Here is a 17,880-nt window from a genome sequence, read left to right as displayed (position 1 = left end):
AATCTGAACAAGATGCTCTTCAGTCAACAACATACCAACTTCTATAGGCTACAATAATATACCAACTTCTATAGGCAGCTCAGCTTCCTATATTTTCAATCTGCTTTGCCAGAGTAAGTTAAGAAAGTTTCATTGAAAAGAAAAACATTCATTCATGAGACATCAGAATAAGATCACTGAACTCAGTGGTTGGTGAACTAATCAGTGAAATGACATGAGATGTCCATTAATCTATTCTCCTACCTACAGGTTCTTGAACTAGTTAGTCTCAAATTACAAAAAAGATTTAACCATAACTGATGTCAAGAGCAAACTGACAATTTAAATCAGATTTCTTCTATTCTAAATAAAAGGAATTTGCCAACTTATAAATCAGCTCAATTTGCTGCTTATCAAGAGACTTCAGAAAACCACTGTTTTCTAAAATTATCTTTTTTTGTTTTTGTTTTTGTTTTTGGCCATGCTGCACAGCTTGTGGGATCTCAGTTCCCTGACCAGAGATTGAACCCAGGCCCCAGCACTGAAAGCAGTGAAAGCCTGGAATCCTAACCACTAGGCCACCTGGGAACTCCCTAAAATTCTTTGTATAGTCTGTACTTTCTTTTCTTTTTAAAGATGCATTCTTTTTTTATTGAAGTATAATTGACATACAATATATATTAGTTCCAGGTGTACAACATAGTGATTTGATTTATATACACCACAGATTGATCACCACATATAGTCTGTACTTTCTAAATGTATTAAGAGCTGCCTCCTCTATCATATCATCTCTTCTCTCGTGACTTTTCAATGTTTTATATGACTCAACATTCTTCTGAGATTAAAACCTCCCCTAAGAGGCACCAGAAGAGATTTATGCCATTATGATGAACATTTTAGACTATGGAACCAGCTTTCTAACAGAAAAGAAATCAACAAAGGTCTTATTGTTGAGCTTTCTAAATATAAATGCTTTCCTCACCAATTAACTTGAAACTTCTTAATAGATTAAGATTCACAAATTTTTTCCCAATATATACTAAATTACAATGAAAGTAATGGACTAGAAGACAGCAGAGAAACAGTTTCATTTCTTAATAAAGTATATACAGATGGTTTAAAAAAACAAACAAAAAACAAACAACATTTAAGGTACACTGATAGCCAAGAAAAAAACTTAAGAGGAAACCGACAAGAAAGGGTTGTGAATTAACAAAATAAACTCCTACCCAGAAGTACATCACAAGATTCCTTATACTCTTGGTAGACTTGAACCTGGCTACTCATACGCCTTTATTAATTCTGAAAACCTCTTCTATCCAACTTTTAAAAAAAGCTTTTGGTGGACAGGTAGAAAAAGCAGAATAGAGAAGAGTCCTGCTCTGCTAACTTCCATAATCCACAACACATTCAAAGAACTGACAAATCAGTCAGAAGTAACTGCTCATCATGTCTTTTCTGGGCCTCATTTTATTATCTATAAATGAAGGGTTAGACCAGACAATCTCTATCATCGCCTGATACGAAGTTTTAAGATATCATCACATCTTAAAGAGAATATTGCTACTGTCTGAATGGCACAGATACTGGAATACTACTGGCTAAGTCCTCTCAACTAGAATGGCAATACCACCCCACTTGGGAAAGGAAGAATTGTCAACTTATGTGTTTGAGTTAGATTACTATATAATATATGATGACTCAAATGAAATGCAAATGCTAACAAACATCACAAACTATGTCAACATCAAGGACCAAAAGCACAGCTAACAACATCATATTTAACTAGACTGTCTATGCACATACAATCAAAGACAACCATACAAGAAGTCAGAATGGCAGCACAGATGGGGAATGTTTTTTTCATCAAAAGATCTATAGCCCTTTCCTATACAGAACAGAATTCTGCAAGCCATTAAATGTTATTTCCACTGAGGATCATCTTGCAGGAAACTGCTGTTAAGTCTAGAATTTCAAGACATTCTAGATATATTCTTATTGAGAACAATGACAAATATTGCTAATAAATGGAAATACCCATGTCGTTTTTATTTTCTTTATTTTAACACAGTTTTTCAAGCATCAGATAAAATAGTTTCATACAGTGCCAACATTTTGTTTTTAGTTCTTTGACAACAGTAGACCAAATTTCATCTGTAAAAAACAATGGCCAAATTATTTCCAAAGTCATATTTACTGCCATACAATTCAAAATGTGTATATCTGAGGATGCTGCTCTCAGTAGGTAACCTTCAATTTGCCTACCAGGTTTTGCAAGCATTCCATGGAAATCTAGCCCTCATGCCTCTGGTGGTTCCCACAGAGAAGCATAATCAAGGATAAACCAAAAGCGGCCTGACAGAGAAGTCCCTTAAAGAGGTCTAGCTCATAAGCCATTTCCTACTTAAGTGTGAGGGAAAGGGAAGGATGCACCCAAAAAACCCCAGTATTTAAGACCACCCTTTACATGCAAAGAAGGCAAGGGGAAGTCACAGTCTCTTAACAAACAAAACGTAAAGATGCCATGCATTTAACTGGCCATACCTGAAGGAGACCTTGTGGGACTTCGTACTCTGACTTCTTCATCTGAGCCAAAACCTAAGAACTGCTCATCCTATAACAAAGGAAAATTATTTTAAAATCAGGAAAAAAAAAACAAAACATGAATCTGAACATATCCCAAAGAAATGCCCAGAGGAGACACAAATGAATTTGGAAAATTTAGCCTCTATGTATTACTCATCATCATTCATATGGATATTATTATAAAATAACTTAATACTGAAATAAATGGACCCAGCCATATGGCTTCATTACAGACAAATAGGAGCTGTGTAGTAATTGAACAATGCATTGATAAGTCATCTTTGGTGCACAGTACATAGGGGACAGTCCTAAATTTCAAACTATAGATACAGCCCAAAACAATTAAAGAATGACTTTAATTCAAGTAAGCAAATCAGTACAATGGCAGAAATATACAGCCCCAATAAAACAAATATATCTTTTCAACAAGTAGTTAAGTCTACAGACACATAAGGAATAATCTACAATATCATAATCTCTTGTCTACTAAATATTAATAGAGACTGAAATTGCCATTAGCGTCAGTTCCTTAACTCAGGAATTGACATTTAGATGTGATTTCTATACATTTGAGATCCAAAGATTCTCAACATGCATTTTATGGCATCATTTTTAAATGCCCTGTGATAAGAGACTTAATGGTGGGCAGCAGCATTTGTGAAAGGGATGAAGAATTGACCACATCAATTTAAGAATGCATCCAAGAATAACTGAAGGAAGCATCTTATTTTCAGTCATACTGAGAAAAGGCAAAAACTTCTCTTTACCTCTAACTTTTAACCTGCCTTTTAAAAAAATACTAAGGATTTAACCGATTTTGAACAAATTGTCAAGAAATATGGTCTATTTAAACAACCTGATTAATAGAAATTCACCGACTCAGAAACTAAGAGTTTTCTACAAAGAGATAAGAATTTCAGATGCCAGAAACAAAATCCACATAAAATAAGAACAAAATAAGGAATTATAGACAGATTTTCTTGTACCTCCAATTTATACTGATAATCCCCAAACTAAGTTCCAACAGTTAAAGCCCCCCAACTGTAAAGGGGGCCACTTCATCCTCTCGTTCGTCGGCACATGCTACCACTGAAGAGAGGGAAGGGCTTGTCTGAGGTCTCAATTTTTTAATTTATTGGAGCGTTGTAAGGAATAAATGAAATAATTTATGTAAGTTATATAATTTATGTAAAATCATTCATAAAACTATAATGTGGTATCCATATTGTAGTTCTTATTATTGATGTGGTTTTAGAAACTGAAGTTCTGAAGGGCCAAATGACTTGCCCAAGATCATACAGTTATTTACAAATAACTTCCTACCATAATGGCTACAATCTTAAACTATAAATATGTAAAGGAATCCAATAAATTACCTACAGTACAAAATACCCTATTCTTTCAGCTACTATTAAAGTAAGATGACACCCATTTTCAAATCCTTAAAGTTTCTGATTTAATTCATTCTTTCCCTGCATTATCCTTATGGAACAACTGCTAATCTATGCATTTCACAAAGACATCTGAGGATTTCCTAACGCTTGCCAGGGGACTACATTGCTAAATGCGTAAGTTCTATGCTCCAAGTGTTGCAATGAGAGAGTTCTAGCAACTATACATACAATAGCCAACAGGTAAAGTAACCAACAGCTGAAGTAATGAAAAATGTTTAATCTTTAAAAGAAACATAAGAGATCCACATTGCTATGTTTATTATCAGCAACCTTAGTGAGTCACTTGTCTATATTTCTAACTTTCACAACATGTAACTGTACAACCCTAATTCAGTGTGCTCCAGAAGAGTACTACTGAGCTGTCAAGCAGTAATTTAACTAACTCTGCCAATGTTTAAAGTTTCCAAGTACTTTCCAAAATGACAGAAAGCATTAACTCTTTCTTTGTGGTCTTGTAGTTGGAATAAGAAAAGAATGACTTGACTTCCACCCAAGAGCTTTCTTTTCACTTCAAATATAGACTGACTTCTTGAAGCATGCTCTAAAAAATAAGCACCCATTGTTTAAATAATCCAGACAGTTTAGCCAAAAACAAAAGCCACCATTGTTATGTTAAAGACCTCTGGTCGGCTAACTGAACTTCCAATTCCACGTAAGAGTCCCCCAAAATCTAAGGAAAAACAAGCTGAGAAAGCATGGGGGAAAAAATGCTGCAAGAAGGCGCTACAGATGAAGTCCTTTTTGCCTCTCCTGTCGCTCCCATCATCCCCTTTAAACACATGGGGCTCCTGGAAGATGCAGTAAACAAGGTAACAGTGCTAGCTTCCCAGGGATTTAGGCTTGCCTAGAAATCAAAAGACTAAGTCAAAATGTCTACAAAAAAGGTAACAAGAGAAGTTGCAATTAAATCCATGTTTGGCACTATGGCATCATAAGCCTGGACACTCGTTAAGAGAGGAAACAGGAGACCCCACGCTACACAGGATGAAGTATTCCTGGAATCTGGGCCCAAACAGCCACCCATACTTTTCCCTTCACTCTGGCTTCCTCTGATGAGCACAGCACTCCAAGACAAAATATAGGCAAGAAGCAACAAACCTATTCCTTCTGGATAATGGTGTCACGAGATCGTCAAGATTTGACCCTTTTCTTACCTCCAAAGACAGAAAAATATCCTTGCCAAGTTGAGCACCATAAAATACTGCTGGATCATATTTAGCTTCCAGAGATTAGGAATGCAATGAAGCTAATGTCGTTTCCCAAGTGAAAGCTAATTCTAAAATAATAAATGTGTGGAATTTCTTTATTATCCCTACCCCTATCTCTAGGGGTTATGTGAGAACTTCCAAACATATGTTTACTAGCAAATTCTACGTTACCCATAAATGTCTTAACATTTGATGATTTTTATTTTAATGGCAGAATTTTAATCCTTTAGTGGCTATTATATTTGTGATGAAGCAATAGGAATATGTTTTCCACAAGAGAATCTAAGTGAACCCAAAGTATTACAATGATGTTTGCAGATAAAATGTAATGATGAAGGTATTTTAGAAAACTACATGAAGTTCTGTATTTCAAGGAATTATGTACTACTAGGACAACTCTGCAAACAAAACACTATTTCTTTTACTTGTCCATTCATTCAAAAACCATTTATAGGCTATCTGTTCCCAATGCAAAGATAAGTAGTAAGACATGATCCTGCTCCCAAGGAGTATCTAAAGCAGACAGGCAGGTGCACAATCTCAGCCTTCCTTTAGAAAGCCAAAATCCCTTAAAATGCCGGTGAAGGATAAATTACTATGTAATTCATATTCTGGAATAAAAAACTGGCTTAAATCTTGGAATAGTTCATTCTTCCACTTGTATTAGTATTAGGTTCATGGAGAAATATTCAACAAATTTCAAAATTCTTCCAAAGGATGGCAATGTGTATCTCCATGCCTCAGTATTGTACTAGGCACCACTCCAGCATTAGAAATCTGAGAGAGTTCAAGTAATCGAGACCTAAATCATCTGCAGTGATTAGATGCGACACAGTTCCTAGTAATACCAGTGATCTGATAAACTTGCAACTGATAGACGTCAAGGCTTTTTCCTTCCTACCCCCAACTAAAATAGATTTTAGCTCCTCCTGTAAGTTCTTCCCAATTTAATCAGAGCAGAAATCACTCACCTGGAGTTCTTCACCTCCTAATCTAATGTGGAGGTTCCAAAGCTATTTTGAAAACTCTTCTATTAAACAAGCTTGGCCACAACTGGCCTTTGATGAATAAGGCCTAGGATGACCGCTCATAACCTTCTTTCTTTTCTAGCAAGAGACTCAGCACTTCAAAGCACTGAATTAGGTGGTAAGTACCTTAGCGTTCTTCTGTCTCCCAAATGGTTAGTCTTTAGAGTTTAAAAAAAATCAAATTTCTTCACCTACAGAGGTTTACTGATGTATCAACTGAAAATAACATCAAAAACCATAGACAGGGGCTTCCCTGGTGGCGCAGTGGTTGAGAGTCCGCCTGCCGATGCAGGGGACGCAGGTTCGTGCCCCGGTCCGGGAAGATCCCACATGCCGCAGAGCGGCTGGGCCCGTGAGCCATGGCCGCTGAGCCTGCACGTCCGGAGCCTGTGCTCCACAACGGGAGAGGCCGCAAGAGTGAGAGGCCCGCGTACCGAAAAAAAAAAAAAAAAAAAAAATAGACAGTATCAAAAGCACCCGATACGTAATTGTTTGAAATTCTTTGTTTTGAAGGCTTATAATTTTTGGTATCATCATATATGGTTCCATCATATGAGGAGGCCACAGAACTAAGAAAATTACTAAGAACACCTAAAGAAGACAAAGAAACGTCAAGGAGGCATATTGTGTGTCTCAGTAGCTCTAGTTAAAGAAGAGTAACACTTCTCCTTTGGGAATTTATTCCAGTTAGCTACCACTGCTGCTGGCACATTTCTCTGAGTGTCTATCCCTACAACCTCTAAAGTAACAAGGGCTTGGGAATTCCCTGGTGGTCCAGTGGTTAGGACTCTGTGCTTTCACTGCTAAGGGCCTGTATTTGATCTCTGGTTGGGGAACTAAGATCCCACAAGCTGGGCAGTGTGGCCAAAAAGATAAATAAATTAAAAAAAAAAAATACCAAGGTCTTAGTGCTGTATTTTAAAGACATATATAATCACCAGTACTTAATTAGCATAATGGATAAAGAATGTGTTTACAAGTTTGTCTCCTTTTCTAGAGCATTCACTCTTTAAAGACAGGGAAAGTTTACTTACTCATTGTTGTATTTTAGTATCTGGCACAAATTTAGAGTAATAAATGTTTGTAAAATGAAAATAAAGGAAATGCAGTACACTAACTGTTTAAAAAACATTATGTGGTAATAGCACAGTAGCAGAAAATACTGGTGGACTCAAAAGAAATAGACAATAAGATTCTTCTTTTAAGAATTCATAGAGAGGGGTCTTCCCTAGTGGCACAGTGGTTAAGAATCCGCCTGCCAGTGCAGGGGACATGGATTCGAGCCCTGGTCCAGGAAGATCCCATGTGCCACGGAGCAACTAAGCCTGTGCACCACAACTACTGAGCCCACATGCCATAACTACTGAAGCCCTTGTGCCTAGAACCCGTGCTCCGCAACAAGAGAAGCCCGGCAATGAAAAGCCCACACACTGCAACCAAGAGTAGCCTCTGCTCGCCGCAACTAGAGAAAGCCCTGGCACAGCAATGAAGACCCAACACAGCCAAAAATTAATTAATTAATTAATTAATTAATTAAAAACACAAAAACGAATGGAATGCAGTGTGTTTCCTGCTATGCCAGAGGAATACACATGCCAGAAAAATGAATATGGAAGCACAGCAGAAAGGTGACTAACCTAGTCAAGGAGAAAGAGTCAGGAAAGCCACTGCAGAAAGGGTGAAAGCTTACTCAAACTTCTGAAGGATGGTAAATTAGGGTTGAAGGGAGATATTTCAGGCAGAGAGAATAACACATACAAAGGCACAGAGATACGAAAGAGCATGGCATGGAGTGAAATTACAGACAGTTCAGTAGGGCTGAGGCCCTAGCTGATGTGGGAAAGGAGCATAAGATATTGAGGAGGAAAAAAGGCAGAGGCAGATCATGAAAGGTCTTAAATGCCTTTCTGAGTTTGAAGTTTATCTTCAAGGAAGTGTGGGCCTCATCCTGAGGGCTACAGCTCATCAGTAACACTTTCGGGCAGGAGAGAAGCATGATTAGATTTATATTTTCAAAAGATCACTATGACAGCAGTGGGGAAGTAGAGACTGCCTTTAAAACCAGAGGCAGTAAGAACAGCTATAAAATGACTGCAGTGGCAATGGGGATTAAGGAAAAGGGCAGATTCCATAGACAGTTAGGAGGCAAAATGAACAAGGTTTCAATATAAAAGGTTCAGGGGATGGAAAGAATCAGTAAAGACTTGCAGGTATTGGGCTTCGGTTGATTAGGTTTATGGTGATATATTTATAAGATTGGGAAAAAAGAAAGAAGAGAGGTTTCTAGGAGCAGGAGGGAAATCAGTTTAGACGCTTGAATTTGAAATGTCTGTCCAAGTTGTAAGATATAATGATCTGGAGAAAACGCATCTGATTCAATGAATTTATGAATGCTGAAACTGTATGTATAAACAGTCACCCAGGGAGAGAATACAGAGAAAAAGAGGATACATGGCAGATCCCCAGGGAATAGCCACACTTCACGTACAGGGGAAAGGGACGCTAAGGGGGAAGACAGAGATGGAATGGCCAAGGAGAAAGATCATGAACAGTCAAGGGAAGAATACACATCAAGAGATGGCCAAGTTGGGGAGGGATACAAAAGGATTTTGTACAGAGGATATCAAAATTGGGAAGTCACCTATGACCTTACCAAGGTCAACTTCAAGGCAGTGTTAGAGGCAGGAGGAACCAAAGCGCAGTGGGTCAAGGTGTGATTAGAAAGTGACAAAAACGGCAGTATACCCAACTCTTCTGAAAAAACTCAATTACATGGGAAAGGAGACAATGGGCACAACGTAGGGAAAGATTTGCCTGGGGGGATTACTTATTTGTTTGTTTGTTTACTGGCTGCACCACACAGCATGTGGGATCTTAGTTTCCCCACAGCGTGGAGTCTTAACCACTGGACCGCCAGGGAAGTCCAGGACTACTTTTTGAGTTGAATGTGTTTACATGCTGAAAGAGAACACAGCAGCCAGGAAGAGACTGAAAATTCTCAACAGCAAATCGCTAATAAATTGAAAAGGGGTGGGGAGGAGGGGTTGGCACTGATTGAGAATGAAGACAAAGTGCTACGGAAGGGAGCTCTCTCCTATCAGAAAAGGGGCTAAGCATGCATTTAGTTGCAGACAAGTTGATAGGCAGGAGTAAGCTTAGAGAGTTTGCTGAAATCACAGGCAAAACTCTGTTTATATGGGCATCTGCCAGACGAGAGACAGATTTCTTCAGATTCTCAAAGAAAAAAAGAGGCTCACAACCTACAAAAGTTTTTTAGACCGTAGCTCTAAAGGAAATAAATCATGGACAATGGCTGATTAAGAATAAATGGGAGGGCTTCCCTGGTGGTGCAGTGGTTAAGAATCCGCCTGCCAATGCAGGGGTCACAGATTCGATCCCTGGTCTGGGAAGATCCCACATGCCGCGGCGCAACTAAGCCCATGCGCCACAACTACTGAGCCTGTGCTCTAGAGCCCGTGAGCCATAACTACTGAGCCCACATGCCACAACTACTGAAGCCCACGTGCCTAGAGCCCATGCTCCGCCACTAGAGAAGCCACCACAATGAGAAGCCCACGCGCCGCAACAAAGAGTAGCCCCGCTCGCCGCAACTAGAGAAAACCCGCGCTCAGCAACAAAGACCCAACGCAGCCAAAATAAATAAATAAATTTATTTATTTAAAAAAAAAAACAGAATTAAAAAAAAAAAGGAAGAATAAATGGGAGGGAGGGGACCTCCCTTGTGGTCCAGTGGTTAAGACTCCACACTCCCAATGTAGGGGGCCCGGGTTTGATCCCTGGCCAGGGAACTAGATCCCACATGCCACAACTAAAGATCCCCACATAGATCCCGCATGCTGCAACAAAGATCCCCAGTGCCACAACTAAGACCCGGTGCAGCCAAATCAATCAATCAATCAATCAATCAATACTTTTTAAAAAAAGAATAAATGGGAGGGGGTAATGGGGAGAAGTGGGAAATCAGATGCAAAAATTGATAAAAATTGATTTGGTTGGAAAGGGGTAGCCACAGCAGGGCCAAGATCAAAGACAAATAAAGTACCAGAACCTTGTCAATTCTAGGATGGTATGGTCAAAGCTCATCCAATAAACAGCAGGAGCTACCTTTGGGTCTCAAATGTAGACAAGGCATAACTTTGAAGTTTGAAGTCTATTCTAGATACATACCTATGAAATTAGGGTAGGAAAGAGACTGAATAACTGGAGACCAGATAGCAGTCTACAGCCAAAATTCAAATGTGACTGGCATTCAATCACTCCAGCAAGTACTTACTGTGTGTTGCCAGGCACTGCCAGACTCTACACAGGTGAAGAACTGACAGAATTCCTGCCCTATGAGTAAATAACCATGTAACAAATAAAGAACGCAACGAGGGCGCGAAGGATTGATGGGGGTTACCTGTGAGGGCTGTTTTCACTAGGGTGGTCAGGAAAGGCTTCTGACCTTGGCAAACTGTGGGCCACAGGCCAAATCCGGCCTGCCACCTGGTTTGTTCAATCCATGAACTAAGAATGGTTTTTAACATTTTTAAGTGGTTAAAAAAATCCAAAGAAGAATATTTCATGTACATGAAAGTTATAAGAAATTCAAATTTCAGTGTGCATAAATAAAGTTTTATCGGCACACAGCCCCGTGTGTCATCATTTCTGTGTTGTCTATGGCTGCTCCTGGACCACAACAGCAGGGGGGAGTCGTTGAGACAGAAACCATCTGGCCCTTTGCAGAAAAAAGTGGCTGAACCCAGATTTAGACCGAAATGATGAGAAAAAGACAGACATATAAAGATCTAGGTGGCACAGTATTCTAGCTAGATAGTAAGTGCAAAGGCCCAGAGACAGCAACGAGCATGACATGTATGACAGACCAAAAGGCCAGTGTGGCCGTGCAGCAGAATGAGTGAGGTGAGAAGAGGTGGTGCTGGAAGAAGCAGACCTGACTGGAGGCCAGATCATGTACGGCTTTGCCAGACAGGGTAAGAAATCTGGATTTATCCAAGCACTGGGGAGAAGGGAGATGGGGGAGAGATACCAACATGTTTAAAGTGAGGGAATAGTTAAGATCTGACTGATTCACACATGGAATCTACAGTTGCTGTGTGAAGAACAAACTTCACTGAGGTAAGAACACAAGCAGGGAGATAAGAGAATAGTCCAGCCAAAAGATTATAATGGGGCTTCCCTGGTGGCGCAGTGGTTGAGAGTCCGCCTGCCGATGCAGGGGATGCGGGTTCGTGCCCCGGTCCAGGAAGATCCCACATGCCGCGGAGCCGCTGGGCCCGTGAGCCATGGCCACTGAGCCTGCGCGTCCAGAGCCTGTGCTCTGCAACGGGAGAGGCCACAAGAGTGAGAGGCCCGTGTACCGCAAAAAAAAAAAAAAAAAAGATTATAATGGGTAAGTGTGGGGTTTTGGTAGGAGAATTAATAAGAGGAAGTTGGATTTAAGGTATTTGGAGGTAGTACAGACAGAATTTGCTGATGGGTTATTTAGAATGTGAATATAGAGAGAAATCAAGGATAACTCTCAAATTTTAGGCCTGAGCTATTGGGTAAAGGGCAGAGTCATCCTGAAACAAGGAGAAAGGAGAAAATCAAGACTTCCTGGACATGGGAAGTGTAAGATACCTACTAAATATCCAAGTGCTTCAATGCATATCTGTTTCCTTGTCTGGGAATAGCAGTGGCTACCTCAGCAGGTGGGCAAGATTAGGTGAGATAATACATGTGAAGCACTGAGAATACTGCCTGGCCCACAACACTCAATAAACGCTCATCATGCTTATTCTTATTATTATGCAAATGGAATGTCAAATAGGCAGCTGGAAATACAAGCCTGGGACTCAAAGTAGTAGTCAAGGTTTAGAGACAAAGATTTAGGAGTCCTCAGCATACAGATGAGGCCTGGATGAGGTCACTGAGGACAAGTGCACAGATAGAGAAGGTGGCCAAAGGCAGACTCTTAGGTGAAGCCAGCATTCAGGGGAGTTAAGCAGAGGAAGGAAGCCATACAGAATACTGAAAATTAATAACCAATGAGTTAAGAAAAAATCATATGAGTGTAGTGTTACAGAATCCAAGAAAAGAGTGTTTCAAGAAGGGAGTGGTCACCTGGTTCAAATGCTGCCCAAAGGTTGAACAGGAGGAGGACTGAGAATTATCTATTCAATCTGGCAAGAGAGAGGCCCTTGAGGATTTTGATAAGAGCAATTTCCTAGAGTCATGGGGATAAAAGCCCAATTGCAGGGGTTGAGGAGTGGCTGAGAGGTGAGAAAGTGGCACCTGCAATTACATACTGCACTTTCAAGGAGTTCTGTTGTGAAAGGGAGTAGAAAATTGGGCAGTAGCGGGGGGAGGACCTGGGGTCAAGGGTTTTTTAATACACGGATATTAAGACAGTTAGACAGTTTTATATGTTGATGAGAGAGAAACTGGTGATGCAGGAGAGAGGGGGAATAACTGTGGGAATGACCCCGAGTAGATGAGAGGGGATGGAATCCAGAGTACAAGTGGAGAGTGGCACTTCTTCAGTTGTAGAAGGCAGTAAAGGATGTGCTAGTGCCTAAGTTCCCTTTTAACAGGAAGGGGAAAGCTATTAAATACCCTGGGAGTACTTTAAATATCTTGATTCATATATTACACTTGGTATAACTGACTCTCAAGAATCAGTAACTCGGGCGCAGTGGTTGAGAGTCCGCCTGCCAATGCAGGGGACATGGGTTCGTGCCCCGGTCCGGGAAGACCCCACATGCCGCAGAGCAGCTGGGTCCGTGAGCCATGGCCACTGAGCCTGCGCTCCACAACGGGAGAGGCCACAACAGTGAGAGGCCCGCGTACCGCAAAAAAAAAAAAAAAAGAATCAGTAACTCAGTAAATGAAGACTACTACTTGAATTGCTCCCAAGAACAGTTCTGTTAATACTAGTTTTGAAAGCTTTGGCCTTCAAATTACCAACTTCCAAAGTATCCTGCAAGGTATTATAATTTTAGTATTTATATTCATGCTATATTTTAAGCCGAGCTCAGTAAAGAGAAATTAGACAGTAAGTTCCATGAGGGAAGCGGGGAAGGGACTTGTTCAATGCTAATGCCCCAACACTTGGTCATCTGCCTGGTACATAAAAGATGTTCTTTGAAAAATAGATTAGATTTCCAGTCACCATTTCTTACACTGTGGAGTGCTATGTTTATGAATGCCATTTAGGGGGAAGATGAGCCTCTTTGCAAGCAGTTTTTCACCATTTGTAAAAGAAAAAAAGATAGTGACACCTGTAAATCATTTCCAAAAAGTGAATTTAACAATGATGTTGTTGAATTTATAAGAAGGGAAAAGAATAAAATACAAGCATAGTCAAATACACAGATATCAGGAGACAAACTTCTTAAGCCAAGATGGTCTCTGAAATCCAAGCAGTCTAGAAATGTACACAGTTACTGAACTGACATCATAGTCTCTTGTCAACAAAATGGCAGGGACAGGGCCAAGGCCAGATTCTCTCTGGCTATTGGTGCCTCAAAGAGAACTGTGGCTGTTTGAATGCATAACAGATAGGAAGAGATTTACACTGTTTTAAATATGATCTCTGCCTGATACTGAGAAATGTTAACCCCAAAAGTCACGTAGGATTAAAGAGTGCAAAGACAGTAATACAATGTTCTTCAATAACAATAGTTGGTAAAATTTCACCCACACAAGAATGAAATTGTTTTCAAATATTTAATTCAACTCTACCTACCAACTCTCACCTAAGAAATACAAATGATACCACTTCCTAATTAAAGAAAGAAGTATCCCCTCATCCTCACTCCATTATCAACAAGAGCAAGAAGCAAAGATGCTCAAAACAACTAAACAAATGAGACAGGTGAACTCCACCCATCCTGCTCCGGAAAAAGAGGTAGACAAAAAAGAAGCTCATTGTCTTAAAAAAAAAAAAAAAGGCAAAATGAATGCACTACATCAGATAGTAAGCTATACAGATTCTTGGCAATGCCCCAAATTACTTCACAGGACCTTAAAAAACAAACAAGCAAACAAAAAATCAGGACTTCCAAACTCCTAGGTTCCAAGTCTGAACTGGTTTATCTACTTGCTGAAGCAGAAGAAATAAGCCCACTTAACTGATATACTGTAGAAATTAAATTAATCAGCACAATGACAGGGTTTATTCTTCTCTGTTTAACAGGAAAGTACCACAAAATGACTAGATCCACTTGAATAGGCTGGAAAAATTAAACAAACACCAACACTGTTTTCAGAGATGGTTCTTTTTATTACAAGAGGTTTGGGTGTCCTCCATATGCCAACTTTCAGCAGTTAACTTCATTTTGAGCTATATGTTCATTCAACTACAAGTTTGTACTATAAAATTTGTAGTTTTTTCTTCCCGCTTGTTCTGATCTTGCTGCAAAAGTCAGGTTGCATCTTTCCTTCTGGGCTGTCGAATGATCAACAGCAACTAAAGTAACATTGAGAAATTCACAACTTTCTTTCCTCTAAAGGTAAAAAGAGTTATCTGTCCAAAAAGCCAGTTTTCTGAAAGAGCAAAGTGAAGTTACATGACAAAAGTAAACATTCCCTTTGGCAAAACAACAAAGCTACTTTGTCAGCCAACACAATTTTGACGAATTAATGTTCAATATATGAGTTGGGAAGTTTTGTGTTCTTACTAGCTTAAAAAACCAACTGACTCTTCTGACTACTACATCATATTTGGAAGTTCATCATCACATTCTGAGAAGCACACATTATGTGGCATTAACTTACTTTAAAAAAAAGTCCCTGGTATTTTATTAGTCTAACACTGGAATCTCTCAAGTAGAATAAAGAATCATGAGAATTATTCTTAGCTGTTTATAATCTTTTGCTTTCTGAATTTATACCTGTATGATTAGCAATTAAAAGTTACGGGAAGGGGGCTTCCCTGGTGGCGCAGTGGTTGAGAGTCTGCCTGCCGATGCAGGGGACACGGGTTCGTGCCCCGGTCCAGGAAGACCCCACATGCCGCGGAGCGGCTGGGCCCGTGAGCCATGGCCGTTGAGCCTGCGCGTCCGGAGCCTGTGCTCCGCAACGGGAGAGGCCACAACAGTGAGAGGCCCATGTACCGCAAAAAAAAAAAAAATTGCAGGAAAAGGGGCTTCCCTGGTGGCGCAGTGGTTAAGAATCTGCCTGCCAAAGCAAGGGAAACGGGTTCGAGCCCTGGTCCATGAAGATCCCACATGCCGCGGAGCAACTAAGCCCGTGCGCCACAACTACTGAGCCTGCGCTCTAGAGCCCGCGAGCCACAACTACTGAAGCCCGCGCGCCTAGAGCCCGTGCTCTGCAACAAGAGAAGCCACTGCAAGGAGAAGCCCGCTGCACCGCAATGAAGAGTAGCCCCGGCTCACCGCAACTAGAGAAAGCCCGCTCACAGCAACGAAGACCCAATGCAGCCAAAAATAAATAAATAAAATACATAAAAAATTTTTTTAAAAAGTTACGGGAAAAGTATGACTCCCTTATATTTCCAATTCCCAGTTTCTCGAATGACACCAATTTTACAATTAGGGAATCAAGCCGCCCTTCACTGTGCCACCACTTGCAGTATCCCTGCAACAATCCAGCTTCACCTTTGAACTCCAGTCATTTTATGAGATGGTCTGGTTAACAGGAGACAGCATTCACTATATGAAACTTAGAAAATATTCATTATATTTTTAATATTTAAAGCCAAATAACCTTAAATAAGCCTAGTATCCATTTATCTACAAGAAGGAAATTATACACAATTCCAGTACTAAATTCCAAAGTCCTAAAGCTTCAATAACCCACTCAAGGATTTGGAACTAACAGCTAGGAGGAGAATGAGCTGGTGTTAATATCAGCTCTGCCCAGACTTTTGGTAATCTATATGAATAATCCCAATTCACAGTTTTCATTCTGACTGTACCGGAAATGCTTTTTGCAACCCAACATATCTAAAAAGGTTTCATTCTAAGTAATGTAAGCCCTCCTCATGGCCTCAAAAGCCAAGGGTCAGAGGCCTTTATAATCCTCATTCACATGAAGCCAACTTATTAGACTGGAAAGGATTTACAAAGCACTTGTTATAATGCATCCACAAGCAGTGATACCCTTAACAAGGGATATTCTGAAGCACAGCTCTTTAGACTACAACTGAAAATGGACATAAAAGCTATAAATATTTATTTGTTTCCTATATTGAGACCACGCCTACTACTTCACCTGGTTTCTCTTGATGTTTAAGGTTTCCCTCTTAGCTCCATTTATTAAGTTTTTATTCTCCTATAAAACCACTATAAAATAATTTCGTGGGGCTTCCCTGGTGGCGCAGTGGTTGAGAGTCTGCCTGCTGATGCAGGGGACAGGGGTTCGTGCCCCGGTCTGGGAGGATCCCATATGCTGCGGAGCGGCTGGGCCCGTGAGCCACGGCCGCTGAGCCTGCGCGTCCGGAGCCTGTGCTCCGCAATGGGAGAGGCCACAACAGTGAGAGGCCCTCGTACGGCAATAATAATAATAATAATAATAATTTCATAAAGACATTTCTTTGGAGCTTACTACTGAAAGTTAATTATTGCCATAAATTGACAATTCAAATACTTCTTAGGGAGCCAGTGAGACCCTAGGACCCCTTGGGGAATATTAAAAAGTATAAAACATGATCCATGCCCTCTAGGATCTAAATAGAAATATACTTATTGATTCAGAGAATGAGAAGGTAGCTTGAGAAGTCATTTTACACATACATAGGCAGGACTCCTGTCCTTTAAAATTAACCTCCAGAGAAGATCATAAAATTATTTCAGTAATCTTTTCGCCATCACTATAATGAAAACCATCATTAGCAACAAGTTCCTTACACAACTACCCTTTGCTTCAATTTAAACCTATTTTTCTCTTATTTTAGCATCAGTAGAGCTGGAAAACAGCTGGTTACCATTCCCAATAATGGATCCATTCATGTTTTTTGAAGAGTTATTAAGTTGCCTCTTAACTTTTCGTTCTCCCAACCTTTCCTCATAGGACTGACTTCCAATCATATAATCATCTTTTGAGTCTCCTCAGAAACCTCTCCAAGGTATCCTCATCCCCTCTAAGTTGAGGAACCTAGAAGTGGAAACAACACTCAAGTAAGTGGGTGATCAGTGCCAGCATTATCTATATAAAAGATGATGCCATCCCATCAGGATTCCTCAACATCACTTTTTTTTTTAACATCTTTATTGGAGTATAATTGCTTTACAATGGTGTGTTGGTTTCTGCTTTATAACACTCAACATCACTTTTAAAGCCCCAATCGGTACTTTTACAAAAATGTCCTTTGATGGCTCTTAAGACTTTCCTCTGCTGTGCTTAAGTTAGCTTACTATTTTTCAAAATTACTCAAAACTATCCTGCTAATAGTCTTGAACAACATAATAGCTTATGCGATATGTCCTTGCAAAGTGTTCCTAGAAGTTGTATGTATACCAAATTTTCAGTTCAACAAACATTCACTGATCACCTTCTATATGAAAAGTCACCACTGTAAACAATATAAAACATAAATGATGACTCAGAAATGGTCTGTGTCTTAAGGAAATCATAATCTAAAGGGGGAAAGACAGA

General features: G+C 40.0%; 1 protein-coding gene across 6 annotated transcripts in view; it reads right to left on the bottom strand.

The window, feature by feature from the left end:
• The window catches only part of KMT2A (lysine methyltransferase 2A), a 75,343-nt gene that overhangs the window by 47,389 nt on the left and 10,074 nt on the right, over nt 1–17,880 (bottom strand). For all 6 annotated transcript variants that reach the window (XM_082627706.1, XM_082627709.1, XM_082627708.1 and 3 more), the window contains one exon: nt 2,527–2,596. In XM_082627706.1, the coding sequence (XP_082483832.1) occupies nt 2,527–2,596 (70 nt within the window). The remainder of the gene's footprint in view (nt 1–2,526; nt 2,597–17,880) is intronic.

This window comes from Mesoplodon mirus, assembly GCF_964341445.2.
Source record: "Mesoplodon mirus genome assembly, chromosome: 7".
Lineage (NCBI taxonomy): Eukaryota > Metazoa > Chordata > Mammalia > Artiodactyla > Ziphiidae > Mesoplodon > Mesoplodon mirus.
This window is presented reverse-complemented; position numbering and strand designations above follow the sequence as displayed.